This window comes from Schistocerca cancellata, chromosome 5 (genome assembly GCF_023864275.1).
Source record: "Schistocerca cancellata isolate TAMUIC-IGC-003103 chromosome 5, iqSchCanc2.1, whole genome shotgun sequence".
Lineage (NCBI taxonomy): Eukaryota > Metazoa > Arthropoda > Insecta > Orthoptera > Acrididae > Schistocerca > Schistocerca cancellata.
Window position 1 is genome coordinate 813,883,738 of NC_064630.1, and position 21,029 is coordinate 813,904,766.

The window sequence follows — 21,029 nt, forward strand, 5'->3', positions numbered from 1 at the left end:
AAGAGAGCGCCGATGCGTAGGTGATCGGTAAAACCGTCGTCGGAGCCGGAGGTGCCACGGTACCGGCTGGCAATTGGGTGATTCGTCGCTGAAGACACTCAGATCTGAGGTGACCTTCTTTGCCGCACCCGGAACAGGTCTTGGGTTGGCCGTCGTATATGACAACCGCGCGGCACCCGCTAATTTGCAGGTAAGATGGCACGTGGCGATGGACGTCGATGGTGATCTGCCGTACACCGTTAAGAACGGGGTACGTTTGGAATTGCGCCCAGCGTTCGGCAGTGTGGCCATGCACAGTGCCATAGGGGCGGAAAGCCGCGATATCGTCTTCCGCTGGAAGCTCGAACGGGAGTTCGAAAACTCGTATGGTGCGCATTTCTAAGCTGGCATGGTCGACAGTGACCGCTCCGACATTGCCGTCGGCGTGGCAAAAGCGTAATCCATGGTTGGTGTCACAAAGTATTCTTTCACATACTGCGTCATTGATGACTTTGACGTACACAGTACTGCTTAATATGGAAAAATGGATGCCCAAGATGTCAGAAGCTGGGATCTTAGCAACGTCGCGTAGGAAGCGTTCCACTTCCAAGGCCTTTGGTCGTGCGTAGTCGTTGCAGAAGTTGAATCGCAAAGTTGATTTTCTAAAACGGTTGGCCATGATTCTAGTGCACGTAAGCGACACGTAAGTGATGGCCGCTGAAATGTAAACAACAGCGAGCGCGCGCGCTCCGCAGGCGGAAACAACAACACGTCCGCACTGCACGGCGGCGGAAGCCGGACTGGAATCGGTGTATCCACTGCGGCAAGGCCGTTGCCAGTTGAATGTTTGGCTGTGTACTTTAAATAACTGCATATCAAAATCATATTTTGTAAGTTTCGGCTGTCAAGAAGAAGGCACTGTTAGCAACAAGGTACGAATGAAGATCATCTCAGGAACTCTACTGTTAAAACAGAAATCTCTACATTTACAATATATTCTGATGAGCCAGAACATTATCACAGCCTGCTTAATAGCTTGTTTATCCGTCTTTGGAACGAAAGACATCACTAATTCTGCGTATCAGGGATCCGCCAGATTGTTGGTAGGTTTGTGGAGGCATGTGGCGTTAGATGTCTAAGCACAGGTCATGTAATTTGCGTACGCGGTGTTGGCGCCCGGTAGCGACCAAGATGGGTTCTATAGGATTTACATCAGGCAAAATTGGTCGCCGAGGCATCAACGTTAGTTCACTACAAAGGTCCTCAAACTGCTGTAGCGCGGTTCTGGCTCCGAGAGACGGGTAGTTATACGGCTGAAAGATGACATCGCCTTCGGGAAAGACATCAAGCATGAAGGGGTGCAGGTGGTTCATAGCTGTCAGCTTGTCTTCGATTACTACCACAGGTCCCATGCAAGCGCATTAGAATGTCTCCCATAGCGTAATACTGTTCCTACCATCCTTCGTTGGTGGAGCGCTGCACGTTCCGAGCTTCCGTTCAACTCAGTGACGGCGTTTGTGGAGACGACTAGCGAACTAGCGTAGCAAAAATGTAATTCACCCGAAGCTCTGAACGTTTACACTGATAGACGGTCGAATCCCGATGGGGCCGTGCCCACTGCAATCGTAATTGATGATGCCGTTGTGTCAACATGTGTAAACGTAGGGGTAGTCTGCTCCGGACCTCCACGTTCAACAATGTACGAGGTGCGGCGTGCTCCAAAACACTTTTGCATGCATCAAGACGGCGCTCTTTTGGCAGAGATCACCATCAATATTATTTCACAGAGCAGACAAGCCCTCCGAACCCAACGTTCTCTGAAGTGTTGTGGACATTCAACCATTTAGCGACTAGTGGTAGTTTCTGTCCTTCTACAACTTTCTTTGGATACTCGCGACAGTATCACATAAAAATTCGACCAACCTCGCCGTTTTCTACGTGATAACAATTAGCCCCTTGTCAAAGCCGGTTATCTCAGTGGTTTCCGCATTACCAGCCTGTATCTTCGCTTGGGTGATCCCCCGTCCATGTCTGCTCCGCTTACATAATTTTGTTACCGCGTTGGGTGCCCGCAACGCTACGAGGCGGCGTCCGATGTCGCGGTGATCAGTGGTCAACAAGTTTCGTCTTATCAGTGTGGTTGATGCATTACGGACGCAGTGTATTTTGTATAGTTCTTCTCGTGTGGTACAAACCTGTTATTTAACCCGATTAAAACCCATAAACTGTTTGCTGTATAGGCTGTGGCTGGGTTTTAGTACTCTTAGGTCGATTGTGGTTGGCTGGTGATTGTTGGCTACAATGTGGTCAGCAAATGTGCTATGGGAGCTGTTGCTTTTTGGGACTCTGAAATGTTCTGAGTATCTTGTTTTGAAGTTTCTGCGTGTTTGTCCCATGTACACTGACTGGTAGGTGTTGCATATGACAAGCTACTTGCAGTAATTAACACACAAGTGATCCAGAAAATTCAAGCACACCAAATGTAAAGAATACATAAAAATGAAAGCCCACTGATGATGGCACAGTGGTGCCGAAACATGTTTGGGTACTGAGAAAACGGTGTTTTGCATAACTGGCGCACCTCACGTCCAACAATTTTAACTGCAAACACGGCCAATACAAGGAGCTGCAAATCAAAATGACGGATAAAACCCAAAATGGAATAACAAGTTAGCTATAATCGAAATGATATGTTCTTGTAATGAAACCAATCGGTCGACATCATAGCTAGTAACGTGCGAGCATTATACATCAAAATTAACTCTTAATTAATTCGTGTCAGAGATCTCTGACAGAGCTATATTTTGAAGCAGATGAAAATACAATGTGGTTTAAAGATTTCCGCTTCATAATTTGTTTAGCTAAATTCAATAACAAAAGTGTTTCCCGACGTATGTAAATTTCTGTAACGTCATCAACAAAGGAGTTTACGTGGATCTTATATGAAGGCAAAATCTTCAACACTCCGAAGGTTTGTTTTAAAACCGTTGTCCTCTAATACGAATGGTACCTTTGGACGAGGTTCTGCCATTTACGCGGAGAACCATAGTTTAACGTGGACTCCGAAACACGGTGAAGTCGGAATTTTTCACATCGGTACACACTAACAGAATTAAAAGAAAATCTTCAGATCTTCCACAAAAAACTTACGTCAGTCCCATCTCTTTATATGGGGAAGTTCAGGAATTTGTGCCAGCTGAGTTAAATATAGGATTACGCGTGTTTTCCCTGCGGGTGGTGTAAGTTCCCCACTTTGTGTTTCTGTATGAAATTCAACCCAAATGTACTTGTCACTCTATAAAAAGGCTACGTACTACCACAACTATGCATCCACAAACTGTTATCCAACTCTAACACGTATACTAACCTTTGACTAAACAGAACCTAATATGAATTAAACGGAAACTGGTCTGAAACAGCTTATCTTTATATTACAGGCTCAACTGAAGTAGAACCGTAATCTAGCCCTAACCATAATTCCCACCTTCTTCGCGTCTCGTCAACATTGTTCCAGATTTCCCTAAAACACAACAGCAAATAGCAAGCAGGAGATGTCTAGGCAAGGTTTCTGTTTCTAAATAAAATTTCCAAAAAATAATCAAATCGTTGCATACCATATGGTGCAATGTGGTAATGCGTAATGATAAACCTTCTTCAAATGGTGGGATGGAAAGAGTAACTAATCCAATTACATGACATTCCAATAGAACGACTTTAGAATGAAGTGTTTATTCAAAAAGTCAGGGTAACACTTGGCTTGACCTTCTCACGTAACATTGGTCTGAATAATATGGTGCTTAACGAAGTGAACAATGATTTAAAAAGTGTAAAATGTTAACAGAGAATTTCTGTAAAAATCAAACAGACTAATCAGTTAAAACGTTAATGCAGGACTCAGTGAAGTGGACTGGTCTTTCTTTTAGCTCTGAGCAAGTGAACAAAGTTAAATTGGCGATAATAATCATTCCTAATAACTAGCAGCGCAGTGTTGCAGTCCTACATCAAACTTCGGCCCTTCAAAAAAAAATAACATTATTCAATATTTGTATTCTTCGCGCCTTAAACTACGCATGTCATATTCATCCTTTCTGTCGTTTACAGTTTATCTGTCTTCATTTCACAGGTACAACCATAAGTCAGCAAAGCACTACTGAATACGTTCACACCTACCACACTTCAACTAGTAACTCGCTTTCTCGCTGACGTGCACATCGATAACTTACAAAAAATCAATATGAAATGCCCTCTTTACGGTGGCGCCCCCACTTTCCCAGCCAAAGTGTCACTTCTGAAAATTCTGAACAAACTATAGTTGAGCATAAATTCCACACTACATTACCCGTGAGCACATATTTGTCCATTAAAGTAACACACAGAAGAGCTGCCGTAATACACTGCTTTTGAGATTTTATTTATTATAACCTAAACAGTAAGTTGGAAAATTAAAAATATCTTCCCCGAGAGGAGGATGACGTTACTGGTGTCTGTTTTAAGGAATTGATAGCCTGAGAAAAATAAACACACTACGTTAAAATTTCTAAATACCAGCAAGAGGTGCAAATTAGGGATCTGGTTTCCTAGTGGGTTCATAAATTCTGCCATCCTTATGAACTATGTCACTGAGCATAAAGATATATACTAGACTCAGTTTAAGAAAATAGCCCATATTTTCGTTCTTCTATCATTATATGCAGGAATTGCAATGTAATATGTTTCCTCGTTTCTCCATCACTGCATCAGTCCACATTCTGCGTTTCATGAATCTGATCATTTCTTTAATTCGATCTTTCTCGCACAGGTTGATGTTCAATTCCTCCGTTTTACGAACGAATTTTTGTGGTGGCTTCCCTACAGAGTCTGCAACACACTTCCTTCTCATAGGTGGAGCTATTGTTGTAGACTTCTCCTTTGCTTCGGTTGTCTATTTTTCCTTTTTGTTTGCATGTGCTGCATGTTAGTTAAGACTCTCCTCGGTTAGACCTTAAAGTTTTACTTCGAGCTTTCATCATTTCCCCCGGATTCGCCGATATATAATGAATGGGCACTTTCAGCCCACTTTTTGCCAACGGTGGTTTCCTCTGCACTGAAATAGTTTAGTTCTGCAGTGTTTAATGCAAGTTATCTTGCGGCCGACTTACCTTTTCAAATGTAAGAATATGTTGTTCCAATTAGTTCTGAACTTCATTAGCAAACACTGCAACAAAAAATTTTAAATCCCTGTTTCCATATTTGTTTTTGTTTGCAGCATGCTTCTCTATTCTAGGTGTGGTGTGCGTACTGTAAGACCTTCAGTACACACGCCATCAGATTATTTGACTTGTCGCTCTAACGAAGTAGGCGAGTGTCATCAATATGTCTCGTGGTCTTATCGTGGCACGTTTATCTTCTGCCATTAGGTCAGACGATAGAAATGCCACTTGCACGCTTAGAGTAGCAGATTGACGGTGACCAACTTTAAACAGATCTTAATTAATTTTCACACACATTTATTAAAATAAGGACAAGCATAAACATTACTTCACTTGGTTCGGGATGCTATTTACAATTGACAATCTGAAGTTCCTTTGGTATTGGTATGTTAATCTAATTCTCACATGTATCTCTGATACTTGACAAAGTGTCTATACATTGATCTTCATGACTATGTACAGGAATATGGTAATCTTATTAGGCGCAGACTGAAACTTGACTACAGACTGGTACAGACAAATGTAGAACTCGTACAGACTGTTGCAGACAAATGCAGACTGACTAATCGGAGGTCTGTACATTTGTTATAATACCTCACACGTTCATGTATCACTGCGCGAGTGTAATCCATGAGGAGAAAAGGTTCTACATTAGCAGCAATCCCATTGGCTGCGTTACATATTAATACGCGGATCGGCGGAAGCAGAATTTTGTCCGTCTCCATGGCAGCGCCATCTCGTAGTGCGGAGACGGACGAGCGCTGCGCCTGCGCTGTTGTGCTTAGTGGGGCGCGCTCTAGTGGGAAAGTTGTGTACGCGCTGACTGCGCGGAACTATCTATACAACAGTAGGCTGGCTCTGAGCACTATGGGACTCAACATCTTAGGTCATAAGTCCCCTAGAACTTAGAACTACTTAAACCCAACTAACCTAAGGACATCACACACAGCCATGCCCGAGGCAGGATTCGAACCTGCGACCGTAGCAGTCCCGCGGTTCCGGACTGCAGCGCCAGAACCGCTAGACCACCGCGGCCGGCTATACAACAGTAGGCTTAGGCTTATTCATTTAATCATTATTCTCATTTAGATGTAGTGTTACAGTCTAATATAATTCATCTGTGCCTCCCTTTCCATGAGAGCTCTTGTTTCCACACTCTAATTCAAAATAGTTAATTAATTTATAACTTACGATAAAGATCGAATAACAAATTTCACTGCATCACTTTTAAACGTTACGAAACACTATTAATGCTAAGCGATTTTTCTAAAGCTTGCCTTACATGCAAGATTGTTAAATTATACCTGTATAATATTAGAAACTAACAGTGGTACATGACATGCTAAGTCGTCATTTTCTCTTCATTATTTTCTTGCAAACGGACCACAAACAATACCATACCATGACTGAAAAGTGGGGTTTTTCATCTGTATTCACAGATAAATAAATCGTTACATTGCCATTTATCTTACAACAGTAACTCCTTTGTTCACATACAAAAAAGACTGCATAAAAACTATGGCAATATCAAAGTTGCCACCAGACAATCATGTCCTCAACAGACAGAACACATAAATGAATAAGATTTCCAGGAAGTGCATAGTTCACGTTCGCCTCACTGAATGTCAGACAGTACAAGCGATTCCTAAATATAGGGAACTCTCCGCTATATGGGGCATTCAGAAATTCCCATTATAAACTTGTTGGGCTTGGAGAGGTAAGTGGATACATAGTATTTTGAGTAGGAACCAATATCCGGAAACGCATCGTTTCCGTGATACAGCCGTTTGAAAACATGTTTGCTAGGTAGTTATGCAAATGGGTTGTCATAGTGGATGGTGGTTTCGTCGGATCGACTGGTGTCATTTGACGTTCATCCTACCTCTCTGAGTTCGTTCGAGCCACTTTCACGTCTCTGTGAGTGTTAGAGCAGCATTGATGAGTACACTCTTGCAAAATACACCAACAACATTTTTCTGAATAGCGAAGCTCGCGGTAATGGACGAGCAACTCTTCGGCTTTATCAAGATAACTCTCCACAATTTCCGACTCCATTGCATACCCTTTTCGCCATAATTACTCAATTGCTTCGAGAAAGGGAACCTTTCACCGTCAGCAGGCGTGACTGTGGTATTCCAAGGAGAGGCCCCTCACCCGAACTGGAAGAGGCCGTACCGCGTCATGTTGAAGAGAACCCGTCAACGAATACATGAGCAATTGCTTTGGCTGTTAGTTACTGGAATGGTAAAAAATTGATGTATTGGGTCACAACTAATGAATTACTTGTAAAAGTAATCCCGTTACTAATATGTTTTCAAACGGTTGTAGCACAGAAACGTTACGCTTTCGGACATGGGTTCCAGTTCAAAATATTATTTGCTCATTCCCCTTTACAAGTCCTAGAAGTGTGTAACGGGAATTTCCGAACAGAATGTATACACTGTAAGCCACGGTATAGTGCAGTCTTTATTTATATTTGTTTGTCTCATCGTTTCAGCCACTTGTGAACTGTAATATCTTCTTTACTAATTCCATACATACTTACCTACTTCCTGATCCACTGGGAATTGTGTCTTTCTGTTCTCTTGGGAAGTCAGTATCTCATTTTAAACCATTTATCAGTTGCATATTTTAAGCAGTCCACAGAAAGCTAGCCTTCTTTTCTTCATTGCGGATGAGATCTTTATAACATAATTCCTTTTTTGACGTAATTCCTAGTTTGTCTTCAAGTAAAATGTAAACTCATCTGCTGTTACGTTTTCTTTGCACCTCTATACCTCCCCTAAAAAATTTTCTTTCTTTTGCCTCTGACTACGGCACCGTAGTGTCTGAACTACAGCGTGGTTAGAAGGGGATTTAGATTTTTGAGTATTCTGACATAATTCGAAGGCAATCTCTATTTTTCTTGCTCTTTCTTCGACTGCTGCTGTTCATAGATGTTCATTTTTTATTGTACAAATGCTCTTCTCTTGCTATCTATGCTAAACACTTTCAACACATTATTAACATTCTTTAAGATGCCTTTCACAGCTTGGGTGAAAGACATTTTTATGGACACCACAAAAATTGACACATTCTTCAGCTTTAATGTCTGCCAGATGATAAACAAATTCCAGAATGAGATTTCACTCTGCAGCTCAGTGTGCGCTTATATGAAACTTCTTGGCTGATTGAAACTGTGTGCCGGACCGAGACTCGAACTCGCGACCTTTGCCTTTCGCGGGCAAGTGCTCTACCAACTGACCCACCCAAGGACGACTCACGCCCCCTCCTCACAGCTTTAGTTCTTCTGTAAAGTTTGGAAGGTAGGAGACGAGGTATTGGCGGAAGTAAACCTGTGAGGACGGAGCGAGAGTCGTGCTTGGGTAGCTCAGTTGGTAGAGCACTTGCCCGCGAAATGCAAAGGTCCAGATTTCGAGTCTCGGTCCGGCACACAGTTTTAATCTTCCAGGAAGTTTGATAAACAAGTTGTCTAACCACTTGCATCGCGATTAGGTGACTTGGTAGTGTACATAAAATGGAAGTGTGTCCCAATATATGGAGTCATATGAGTTGTTAATATCAACAGATGCCTCTGTCATCTAATTTATTGCAAACATTTTGATATTGATCAAGGTATTCATGGTAAAAACGTAAATGTCGTGTGACGAGGGCCTCCCGTCGGATAGACCGTTCGCCGGGTGCAAGTCTTTCGAGGTGACGCCACTTCAGCGACTTGCGCGTCGATGAGGATGAAATGATGATGATTAGGACAGCACAACACCCAGTCCCTGAATGGAGAAAAATCTCCGACCCAGCCGGGAATCGAACCCGGTTCCTTAGAAGTGACATTCTGTCGCGCTGACCACTTTTCCCCCCCTTGTTCGGCTTCATGTTGTTTTGTAAGCCAGACGCTTTAACCACTTTTGCTAACATAAAGGAGGTAAATATTATTGCTTAATATTATTTAAAAGAAATTAATCTTCCTCTTGAGACTGGAAAAAACATATGTAGTAAATTAAAGTGAACGTGAAGTTTTTCATCTTCATAAGAAACATAAAATCTTGTATCCTCTTGAAATTAAAACGTTTTTAGATAAAACTACTCTTCTTATCACATAGGTGATTAACACTGAAATAAAATAAATTTTTGTCATGATGATTAGGTCTTGTGCTTCTTGCCACGGACTATGTTTGTTTTCTGAAATGTCTCATAAAAGGAACTAATACATTCTTGTTACAGTTATCTGTAACCCACTCAGCTGCCGTGAGCGGGCGGTCTTAATGGTGAAATGCTGTTACCTATAGTAATGAATAAACATTTTTACTGTGTGTAGTGGCCGTAAAATGTTAATACAACTTCATTCGACAGATCCTTGTATCAAGGAAAGTTAAGTCGAAAAGAAAGTAAACGATGTAGAAGGAAGTGACGCTTGAAGTTCCAGAAGTTCAAACGTTTAGCGTGTATTAGAGGATGCAAGCAGTGAAACTTGATAATGCTTATAAAGTGAGCAAGTTCAGAATATTCCACATGACATAGGTCACGACAGCACAGGTATCCAGAGGAAATGTTCCACCTGTAGTCGGTAGCTTCTGAAAGGCTCCGTGGCAGTACTGCAGGACGAGACGATGAATTCGGTAGAGTTCAGATGACTGAAACGATGTCAGAGTCCAGCGGCAGTGATTGTCGAAAGACGGCGACATAGCGCAGCTGCCGCTGAATCGGCTCGACGTGGCTGCCTGTGGACGTCCGACTTTCAGCTACCCTACCCTACCGTACGATTGTGTGGACAGTTTAGTGGTTCGCCACGAGGCCGATTTGCGTGTCTGGCGGCCACGTGGCGCTGTTTCCGCCGAAACTGGCTGAGCCACTGAACCTGCATTGCCCATACTATCTGCCGTCGATAAGTCTTTGTCCATTCACGGCAAAGATGCACGCGTAAAATATGGATCTATGCATCAAGTCCTTTTCTTCGTCCTGCATGGCAGCTTCATTTCATAGAAAAAATAAATTGTTGGAAAAACGTGTTTTAGGTACCAACTGTTTTTATTGTATCTTAATAGCTATCGGTTTATGTCGTGGTCCAGTTTTTATTGCACCTTCACATCTACCACTTTCGGCCGTGGAGCATCTTTACTGTATATTTGCCAAAAGTAAAAAATGGAACAAATAATACGTACGAAAGAATATGAAATAGAGAACTCGTAATAAGCACGCATGCATAATGTGTTTATCAATGCTTACAAGGCAAATATAGATCAACTAAACCAGTAGATCATTTCCTTTTCTGGCTGATAGAAAATTCAAAACTTCATAATAGGTTTAAGTAAAGACCATAACATGTCCACAAAAGCCTAATAGAGTTATGCTTAACGTAACAACAGCTAATGATATAAAGAACAAAAGAATGAGTAACCAAAGAGGTAAGGGATATACAGAGTAGCCTCAGTAGTAAATGTAAAGGGCCATATCAAAACTCTTTCTATCAATATAATCAAAGTTCACATATAAAACGAGTTGACAGCTGGTGAGAACTAGATAAGACTTCTACGTCGACATAAAATGTAAACAAAGATGAAAATGATGTTATAGTGTAGAGAGCGGTACTAGTCGCATACGATAAAAGTGTTACAGTGGAGAAAACATAAATAATGAACTAGTAGTATAGTCTCCATACTATATTCGAAAATGAGTGTAATTGAAATAATAGCATTATTAATAACAATTCTTGTAGGTAATATCCATACCAAACTACAATCTTGAACTACAAGTATATAAATAGGTTAACAACAGGTAAAAAGAAAATATGTGCAGTCATTCTCATGTATCTTCCCCGTTTAAGTCGTTCAGTTGAAACTTATACTTAGGAACACATATCACACTTCTTTGTCTGTTTCTGGACTTACCGGACAGCATTAACAGTTATAAATATTTTTCATGCATGTTTTATTCTAAAGTTTCGGTTAGGTGAAATCCAACAACTGTTAAGTGTGAATTTTAATCCATAGCTGTTTTTATTTGTACCTAAATATCTACCACGTTCTGTCGTGGGCCATCCGTGCAGTATGTCTACCGAAAGAAAGAAATGGAACAAGTACTGTACGCGAAAAAAATATAAAATACAAAATTCGTAGTAAGTGCACGAGCACAATCTCTTTATGAAGTCTTACACAGCAAAAACACAGGAAGTGAATACATAGGGAATTTCCTTCTCTGGCCGACAGAAAATCAAAAACGCTGTAATAGGCATAAGAAAAGACCACAGCATGTCCTACAAAAGTTAACGATGTACTGTACAAAAACAAAGAGATTAGGCCCATACAGTGTAGGCTCTGTGGTATATGTCAAAGACCACATCAAAACACATTCTGTCGATTTATATCAAAGTTTATATCTGGAATGAGTTGACGGATCGTAAGAGCTAGGTAGAATATCTTTGGAAGACACCTACGAACGCATAAAACCTAACAAGGATGAAACTGAGGGCACAGTGTAGGGAGCAGTACAAGTCATATGCAGTAAAAGAATTACAGCCATGAAAACGTAAGTAATGAACTAGTAGCGTATTCACCAAACAAAAATAGGAAAATAGTGCAAATAAAACAGTTTCATCTGCAGAAGTTGAACGACTGTCTGGATACTTCCAGGAAGATGGAGCAACGGTGCACACCGGATTGACAATCTTGTCACGAATGCGTGAGGTATTTGGCGAAGAGAAAATAGTCAACAGAGCAGCGCAATCTCCTGGCCACATCGACCGTCTGAGATTTGTACCTGTCGGTCAAACCAAACGGCCGTGTGTACTCAGATAATCATCTTGCAGCTGAGAGAGATCACTGCGCTGAGGAAATAGGGTTAACTAGTAAAGTAGCGCGAATATGTTAAGATATTACGATTTACATGTCTTCGAAGCTGCCAGTTAAGTTGAAAAGCTAGTTCCCTTCTTTTATCTCTCAAACTCTCCGCAGGACATTTTCGCTCCTTTTGTGCAATGATAGGTGCATTTTTAATTCTAGTTCCCAGATTTACCTTACGACAATTTTTTCATTGGATTGTTGTTGATTGGGGTGACGACTGATCAGGTATGGGTTTCTTTATTGTCTTTCGAACGATATGCTTATGTCGTGGTAACGGAGAAAGCTTTCAAAAAAGAAGAGGACGACCATTAATTAAATGTATTTACATACTTTCTCAAAAAATTTTAACCAGTTCCCACAAGTATGAAACATACAAGTAGGACATACAGGAAGCCTCACAAAAAGCGTGATTTTTGCACGTAAAATCCGAATGAAGCTAGAGTTTTCAAAGTAAGTTTCCAGTTTTGTAGTAAGAATGTATATTTTTATGTATCTGAATCACTTTAAACCGTTTCCAAGCATTCAGTTCACGTAAGAATAATTTTCGACAATGAATAAAGATCATTAGATAGAAGAAATTCCTTTTGAATTTATCCATTTACCCACCCTAGTGAAAAGTTTGAACCGATTAGTACAAGTATAGAAAAAAAACTCCCAGAAGAACGTGCTTTCGAACGTAATTGCACGTAAAATCCGAAAGGTGCAAATACGAATAGTGCCATTACCTCAGCATTAATTTCAGCGCAAGTAACACCTTTCGCAAGGAATTAATCGATTCGCACAATGTACCTGGCCGCCAGCCATAGTTCATCGTTCACACCTTGCTTAATATACAGTAACATAGCTACAGGAGGACATATGTTCGTTACACAAAAGGTGGCTGGTCCGGGCTAAACCAAAATCGTTTTACCCCATATTCCTAGCTCAAATAGAAACGGTGCACCAAGACACCCCCTCCTCTCCCCTCCCCCGCCCCCCTCCACAAACCATGATTCTGCGCACAGACTTCTCAACCATATTTTTATAGACAAGAATATAGAAGCCTTGTGTATCTGAAAGTTTATTTGTGAATGTTAAAACACAGTCATCCATGATGTGCTCGAGGGGAATATTGTACTCGTCCTTAGAATACATGCAGTGTGGAACTGGATTACATTTTTCGTATCCCCGCAGACGTCTAGTAATAGATCGTAGAATAACTACATTTGCAATAAAGTAAGTACTGACGCAAAGTGACAGCGACGCGCCTTCAGAATGACCACTGTCCCTGTTGCAGCGCAATGCCTGGCGCCCCTGGGTATGGAGTCCGGTGCCATTGCAGACGAAGACATATCGGCGAGCTCCTCCTTTGACAGCGGCAACGTCGGACCGCAAAATGGGAGGTAGGTAATACAAAAAGAACAGCACTTGCAACTTTAAACTAATGTAATATTCAGCTCTGTGGCAGAAAAACTACCCATTACATTTTTCGAGTTTGGTACGTGTGGCAGTAGATTTTATTTTTTTGCTGTAATACATTTTCTGCAAATATTCGCAGCTATGATCTCAACTATTACCATTTGCATCTTCTTCGTTTCTATGTTCTTTAAAATAGCTGTGTTGTTAAAACAAATGTTATTAGAGTGTTTGACACTCCCACCGAAATAGTCATGTCACATTCTCCTCCACTATTCCAGTTTATCTGGTAATTTATTATACAATAACTCGTCTCTCTTTTGTTTGACTACGTTGCGAAATGGTTCCCTTTAGGATAGGATGATGATGCAACAATGACTTATTATTGATAATGTTATGTTATGGCTGGCTCTGAGCACTATGGGACACAACATCTGAGGTCATCAGTGCCCTAGTACTTAGAACTACTTAAACCTAACTAACCTAAGGACATCACACACATCCATGCCCGAGGCAGGATGAGAACCTGCGACCGTAGCGTCTTATGCTATGGATAACACTTTTTTTCTTTTGTCGCCAGAACACCAACAGTGGGACAGTGTAATATTTACATTTCGCTTGCCTGTCTGCGACGATTTACAACAAACTTTTCACACTGAAAATTAAACTGTCCAAGTTTCAGAATGTGATTAATTAGTCCAATAATTAAGATTCCATATGGATCAATAATTAGCCGTCTAATGTGACACGACACGCATTCAGACGAACCAAATTCAAAAATCTGGCGAACTCGCTACCTGTGACTGGAACCTACGACGGCCGACACGCTGCCACTGCTAACTCACATGATCTAAGCAAGCAAAAACGATAAGTGATTCAAATACATAAAAAACAAATTCTTACGACAAAACTGAAAACTTGAAAACTTGCAAGCCAAGATGGCAATCCATCACTGAACACAGTTGTTTGCTGCATGACTAACAATAAGTCACGATGCTTGAAACCAGACGTACGAATTAACTCACTAAAAAAATTCAAAAGTTAACCAATATTTCTGAACTGTAAGAGAAGTATGTCTGTGGGCAAGATGGCCCACTTTGCAATTAAATGACATTGAAAAGTGCCAGTGTTAGTACAGAAAGAGTACCTGCCAGCGACGAATGAATGACGTCATCACGCACTTATCCATGACATAGTCGTCTTCATCATTGTGCGTGCCGCGTCCGCTTTCAATGATGTCATCTTTCCACATCCCCTCCATTTTTTTCCATCCACTCCACCGCACCAAGGTCCCCTATCGTATCCCAGTACTTTATAGCTGGTTAAAATGACAGTCAGTCACAATGCAGACCCAGAACAGCAATCTTCATTATGCTCAACTGCATCCCACCAACGGAATTACTTTCGGCATAGTCAAAACTATTTATCCAGAAAATTGCACAAACCGTGTAACTTGCATTTTACGCCGAGAAATTACACATTAAACAGCACCAGTGATCATGAAAGTATGATTTTTGTATCGTACATGGCATAAAGCACAACAGACAAGGAGATTAATTAATTTATACATCTGTATTGTCCAACTGCGAATACACAAAAATTGTTTGATAACAGTTGTAGTCGCCACAGTGGCAGTTTCTTCGGACATACATGCATGTCTGAAAGAGCATTGCATCATACTCGTGAACAACGCAGGCACTGCAATATTGTATGTTAGTTTCTGTCTACAGTGTCTGGGCAAATGTCAACAATGCAAAAAAATGTAATACTTACATCAACTATTACAATGTTATTCACCTTACAGATACACACACACACACACACACACACACACACTCACACACACACCAAATTGGTGCTTAAAACATGATTGTAGGCTGTCAGATTAAGTACTCGAAACCTCTTAGCATGCCTAAATAGGTATAAAACAAGTGAGGATAAAAAATAACGTCGTCAAAGGTAATTTTGAAGCCAGCAATTGGTGTGAGATATATTGGAACTTGCTATTAAATATTTCCACGTCTGAATTGTTCTGTGACGGTTTTCAAGTGTTACAATAGTATTTCCACGTCTAAAATATATAAAAAGTGATGTCATTTCAGTCTGAGAAATGTTATTGTTGGATACCTAAAACGGACTGACATCATCTAGCGGTCTTGCATGTTTCTCAGTAGTTATTCGCCTTAGCAAGAGCTATTTTAGGGATATAAAGGTAAGGCGCCGTGTTCTACACTGGAAAATATAATCATATTTGGTTGTTGGAATAACTTCTCAGAAAAAACTCTCTACTTGCTTAATCAATGTCATGTTTGCACTTGTGATGTCTGCCGATGTACATTGATGTAATACACAAACATGTCATAATTCACTGAGCCATGCTACATGTATGTGTGGTCTTAATGACAGTCATTATGCCAACTGATGACTTCTCCACCCACGACTACCTGAGGGCAATGGTTCCACAATACTGCATGTGTGAGTTAACGACAGTCAACATGTTAACGGACCATTATTCGCTAACGTAATAGCATCTGTGGCAGTCACCGCCACTTTGCTCTAAGATGAAGATGTGATTGTGAGAACTAGTCAGAAGTTTTCGAAACTGCTGGGGACTATTCAGAAATTTCTGTGTGATGTAAGGAAGAACTTCCTAAGATGTGTACACATGCCTGCCCATAGTATCCTTATAAACTGACTACCTTCCCCCTTCAACCCCCCCCCCACTCCACCCCCCTACACACACACACACTTTGCAAACTGGGCATCACTGTCCCCGCAGTAGTATCAGCCACTCATTTGACGTGATGATAGTTAACATGGGTGGAGTAACGACAGTCACTTTTTACGCTACGTTATGATATTTCATCGAAGCGTGATGTAGTTCCTATTATGTCTCATTATGAATTAGTATTGTCAGCAGAAGATTGCAAATATTTTGTACTGTAAGATAAAATTAAAACCCTAGTGTGAAGTTGCTACAGTATTTGATACTGGTTTTAGAGATACGTATTTTACGAATTTGTTCGTGGAAATTCCCTAATTTTGTTTTGGTCATTCTCGTTGACAAGTGCACTGTAACCTGTAACTTATATGAGCAATAGTTCTCATGTCAGATCTGCAGTGTTATAGCACCAATGTTACATGTATTTAATAAATGGTGCTAAAATCAAATTATGGTCTTCTAGTAAGTTACATTTTATTTCAGTAGCGTCAGTGAGTGACCTCCATGTATTTTAGTAACTTATACGGACGCTTTGTTTGTGAAAATACTAAAGTTGAAGGTCCATTGTGCTTATAAATTGTAGTACAATAATCAAACTTTGGTCGTTACAAACTGGTGCTTTATCTCTAAGTTCTATAACTACTGCTAAAACGCAAGCCATGTGATTTCTTGAATTTTATAGAACAATTAATTTGCGACAGTAGCAGCACATGTATTTCTGATCGAAATATTAGTCCTTTTTAAGAATAATACGATTCTGATATGTGTCCTTGGTGTCCTTCACATTGGCATCCTCCAATAAAATCTTCTTTGTTTACAAGCCTCCACCATCATCATCAAAGGTAAACTAACTGAATGTCAGAGTTGGCATGACGTCCCACTCTTATAGATCCAATAGCAGTTTCTGGAGGCTTCCAGAGAGGACTAAAGTGATGCAGTTACAACACGTGCAGCAACTCTGGCCCTCTGCTGCACCAAGTGGTGTCAGATGGCATGAGGGCACAGCGTCATGTTTGAAACTGCCACTCCCGCCTCCGTACAATTGCAAACAATCATCTTTGCTTTTGCTCGATAACCAAAGCCCGCCCCCATCCTCTGCTGTGTAGCCCTGATGTCTGCTAAAATTGCTGGTGTTTATTCTAGTTTTGGTCACCTCTCTTATAACAGAAGTGTGACATGATATTGCATGAGCCAAGACTCTCGTTATTTCAAGTTTTATTTTATGTCCATACAATGGTGCGATTAATATTCATCAAAATTCTGTGCGCAGATCAGTTCAAACGTGGTGGTTCACTACAGAAAACTGAAGAATTACCTCTGCATTTCAGCAGCGTTGTAAAAATGATAACGAATAGAGTAGCTACAGTTTATCTAACTGGACACTCGCGTGTTATGTTATCATCAAATATTTTGATAACAATGATTTAATTTTCCAGATGTCGACATTTCATGTCTGTTTTGTTGGACTGTTATCTTCGACATTGTTTCATCTCTGCCATTTTACACCACCCCTTTTGTTGGATTTTGTTTTGTGTTTACATCTTATGCTCAGTGTGGTGTCACCGCCAGACACCACACTTGCTAGGTGGTAGCCTTTAAATCGGCCGGGGTCCGTTAGTATACGTCGGACCCGCGTGTCGCCACTATCAGTGATTGCAGACCGAGCGCCGCCACACGGCAGGTCTAGAGAGCCTCCCTAGCACTCGGCACCAGTTGTACAACCGACTTTGCTAGCGATGGTTCATTGCCTACAGACGCTCTCAATCGCCGAGACGAAGTTTAGCATAGCCTTCAGCTACGTCATTTGCTACGACCTAGCAAGGCGCCATATTCAGTTACTATTCTGAACAGATAATACTGTGACTCGTGACCGGTCAAGAGCGACGTTCATCATTAATGGATTAAAGTTAAGTATCAAACTATTTACGTCCGCTTTCTGAATTCTAATTCCTTGTCATGTTCCAGACCTCACGTCAGTATAGTCCTTCCCTCCTCACGCCAGCCCGCGTGAGCTAAAACGCGTGCATTTCGGCCTCCTCTAGTAACACCAAGTTGGCTCTTCAGCCAACACTATACTCAGAGCACTACAAAATTAGATTTGTATGTTATGAAATTATGCTATTTATGTGATGCACCACTGTAAACATCTTATCAAATCACCTCATTCCTTCCTTCTTGGAACCGTGTTTAGTCGGTCCGATGTCCAGAGAAGGAAGCGATCATCGGAGTGACTAATCATCAGTTATTTTATAGTCCACAGCTCGTGGTCTAGTGGCTGGCGTTGCTGCCTCTGGATCATGGGCTTCCCGGATCGATTCCCGGCTGAGTTGGGGATTTTCTCTGCCCGGAGACTGGCTGTTTGTGTTATCCTCATCATTTCAACATCATCATCCTCATTAATGACAGTGGCTAGATTGGATTGTGTAAAATTTGGACTGTGCAAAAATTGGGAGTCTGTACGAGCGCTAATAACCGCGCAGTTGGGCACCCCACAAACCAAACGTCATCATCAGATATTTCATAGTAGCTGAGTTCGGGGTTCATATAGTAGCATGAAAGGTGAGTTCTGGAGGAGGAACCCTTAAGAATGTGAGCGCGATTACTAGACCTGCTGATAACGATCTACAGGTTTTCAGCCATTGCATACGTTCCACTTCGACTCATGCAAAAAAAACGATGATTAGCTCTATCGTGTATTATGGGCTGTGAAGTCGCTCAGATAGAAAAACAGAAGAAGGGGGTTATAAGACCAATAAGAGCCTCTCAGTGTAAAATGTCTAGCCAGTTCACCGATGGACCTGCTCTCGCTGTGATCATGTTCATGGTGAACGTTCACTGTCCATAGATAATGCTCGAGAGTCGTCCGATATGACAGTGTTGTCGGACTGACTGCTACGCCGTAGTTTCTTTGAGACTGCTGTTTATGCGCCTTAGCGAAGGACACGACCAATATCTCTCCCCATCCTTGTCTAATGACATAATCGTCGGCACTTCAAACTATAATCTTTCCTTCCGAATAATGTCCTGGAATATGCCATGCCACAGTCTAATCTGATGGATACTCAGCAGTTGCTTTATTTAAGAATAATAAAGGATCTGACAGAAACACAACGTAGTGTCATGCCCCATGTCACTGTTCGTATATGAGTACAAGGCGAGTCACGTAAGACGTTAAAGCCTGTGTTATTTCATGATCTGTTTAAGTTTCACCAGTTTCCAGTAGATGATGGAACACAAGGGTACGTAATTTAATCGTACTATTACTACACTTAACTCTTCAGTTAACTGAAGTATTGAAGGATGTATTTTTTTGTAATGAAACTATTTACTTTCTTTGGCGGCATTCAAACGACGAGTATGTATGTTACTAAACAACTAAGACGTTCGCTTGGTCACCCACACACCCAGTCCCATTTTCGGGTGCCTGTCTGTGTGTAAGTCTTGAGGCACCTAACGTACGGCGGGCGAATTACCCAGACTACATTCAGCCAGTATTTGAGAATTTGGGGGCTTAGCGAATACCGAAAAACTTTGCACGTAATTCCAAATCTTTTCAAAAATTTTTGTCGCTGACACGCTCACAAAACAAAGGAAGGAATGAAATTTACTGGTTACCACATTTTCCCTGTTCATGCAGTAAATCTTCGGTATAAGGCATGACGTTCTAATTTACTACTTATTAACTACTAACTCTATTCACCACGCATTTTGTAGATAGTATACACAAATATGAATGAATGTAACTGCAAAGCTAAATAATTGTATGACACATATTTTATATTTATTCCAGTAACGGTGGCATGATGATATGCATGATACAGCCTACTTGTTCGATAAAGTTATACATGTTACGTAGAGTTGTATGAATTCGTAGGTAAAATAAAAATTAAAACGCTAGGTTTTCTCTTCCACTGTTCAAATGCTAGCCTCCGTAATGGCACAAGACAACCTGATGTATCTATTTAGTCCAATAGTAAAGTAGCGTTGTCAGATGCATAAATGAGTAAAGGATTAAAGACAAAGTTTTTTTTATTATTCTATTAGTTTTGCTTCTTATTAAGTGTTTTACGAGTATGAAGTAATTAGAAAGCTGATTCTTTTCAGTGCCGTAATATTTCTTTTGCCGCTATTTATGGTTCACAATGAACCGCCCCTAAAGCATACGACTTTTGTTGTACGTGCCGTATGTGGTGCAGCTGTTGTTTACTCTTCATTGCTTTTAAATGTCCTGCTGTTTTTGGAAATTTTTAAAGAGCTTTTAAATCTCATACTGTTTCTGGGGAAAATTTTTAAAAATCTGAAATGTGGTAGTTGATTTGCACTTCTATAGTAGTAATTGTTTTGTCCTTGGTGACTGGATATTTTAATAAAGAAATTCTCTGCATCCTGACAGGGCACACCCTGCCTGCCATTTCCTTGTGGCAGCGTAGGAAGTTGTGTGCTTCTCCGGCCAATTTTCATTTGTCCTCTTCATACATACGTGTACGTACAACCTTAATATGGTTTGCATGCTATTGCGGAATATACCATTCTGTTTGCTCGGCGCGTGTATCCTGGTATGCCAGGCTCTGTATCCTGTTATATGCAATCAATTTTCGTAACAGTTTATTGGATAAACTGTAATTTTAACACTCTGTCTCATGGGATGATTTGAAATTGCGTTCAGTTAACCGGAAACCTTAGCGTATCTTTAGAACGTTCTTAGTACTGCATTTCTATCGGAAAACGCTGGAAATTCGTTCGTCTGAGACGTCTCTTCCTTCTTCCAACACATTGTATACAACTCCTCTCTTGCTATAGCTGTCAAAATGTTGTTATGTAAATTGAAAGTGGAGGGGCAGAAAGGAGAGTAAAGTGAAGGTATCACTGCTGTTAGCTGCATCGGAACGTTACGCAGAATGAATGGCG

At 40.9% G+C, this 21,029-nt stretch overlaps 1 protein-coding gene across 1 annotated transcript in view; it reads left to right on the forward strand.

Annotated features, from left to right (window-relative positions):
• The window catches only part of LOC126188070 (discoidin domain-containing receptor 2-like), a 378,437-nt gene that overhangs the window by 234,851 nt on the left and 122,557 nt on the right, over positions 1–21,029 (forward strand). The window contains exon 4 of the mRNA XM_049929516.1: positions 13,281–13,386. Within this exon, the coding sequence (XP_049785473.1) occupies positions 13,281–13,386 (106 nt within the window). The remainder of the gene's footprint in view (positions 1–13,280; positions 13,387–21,029) is intronic.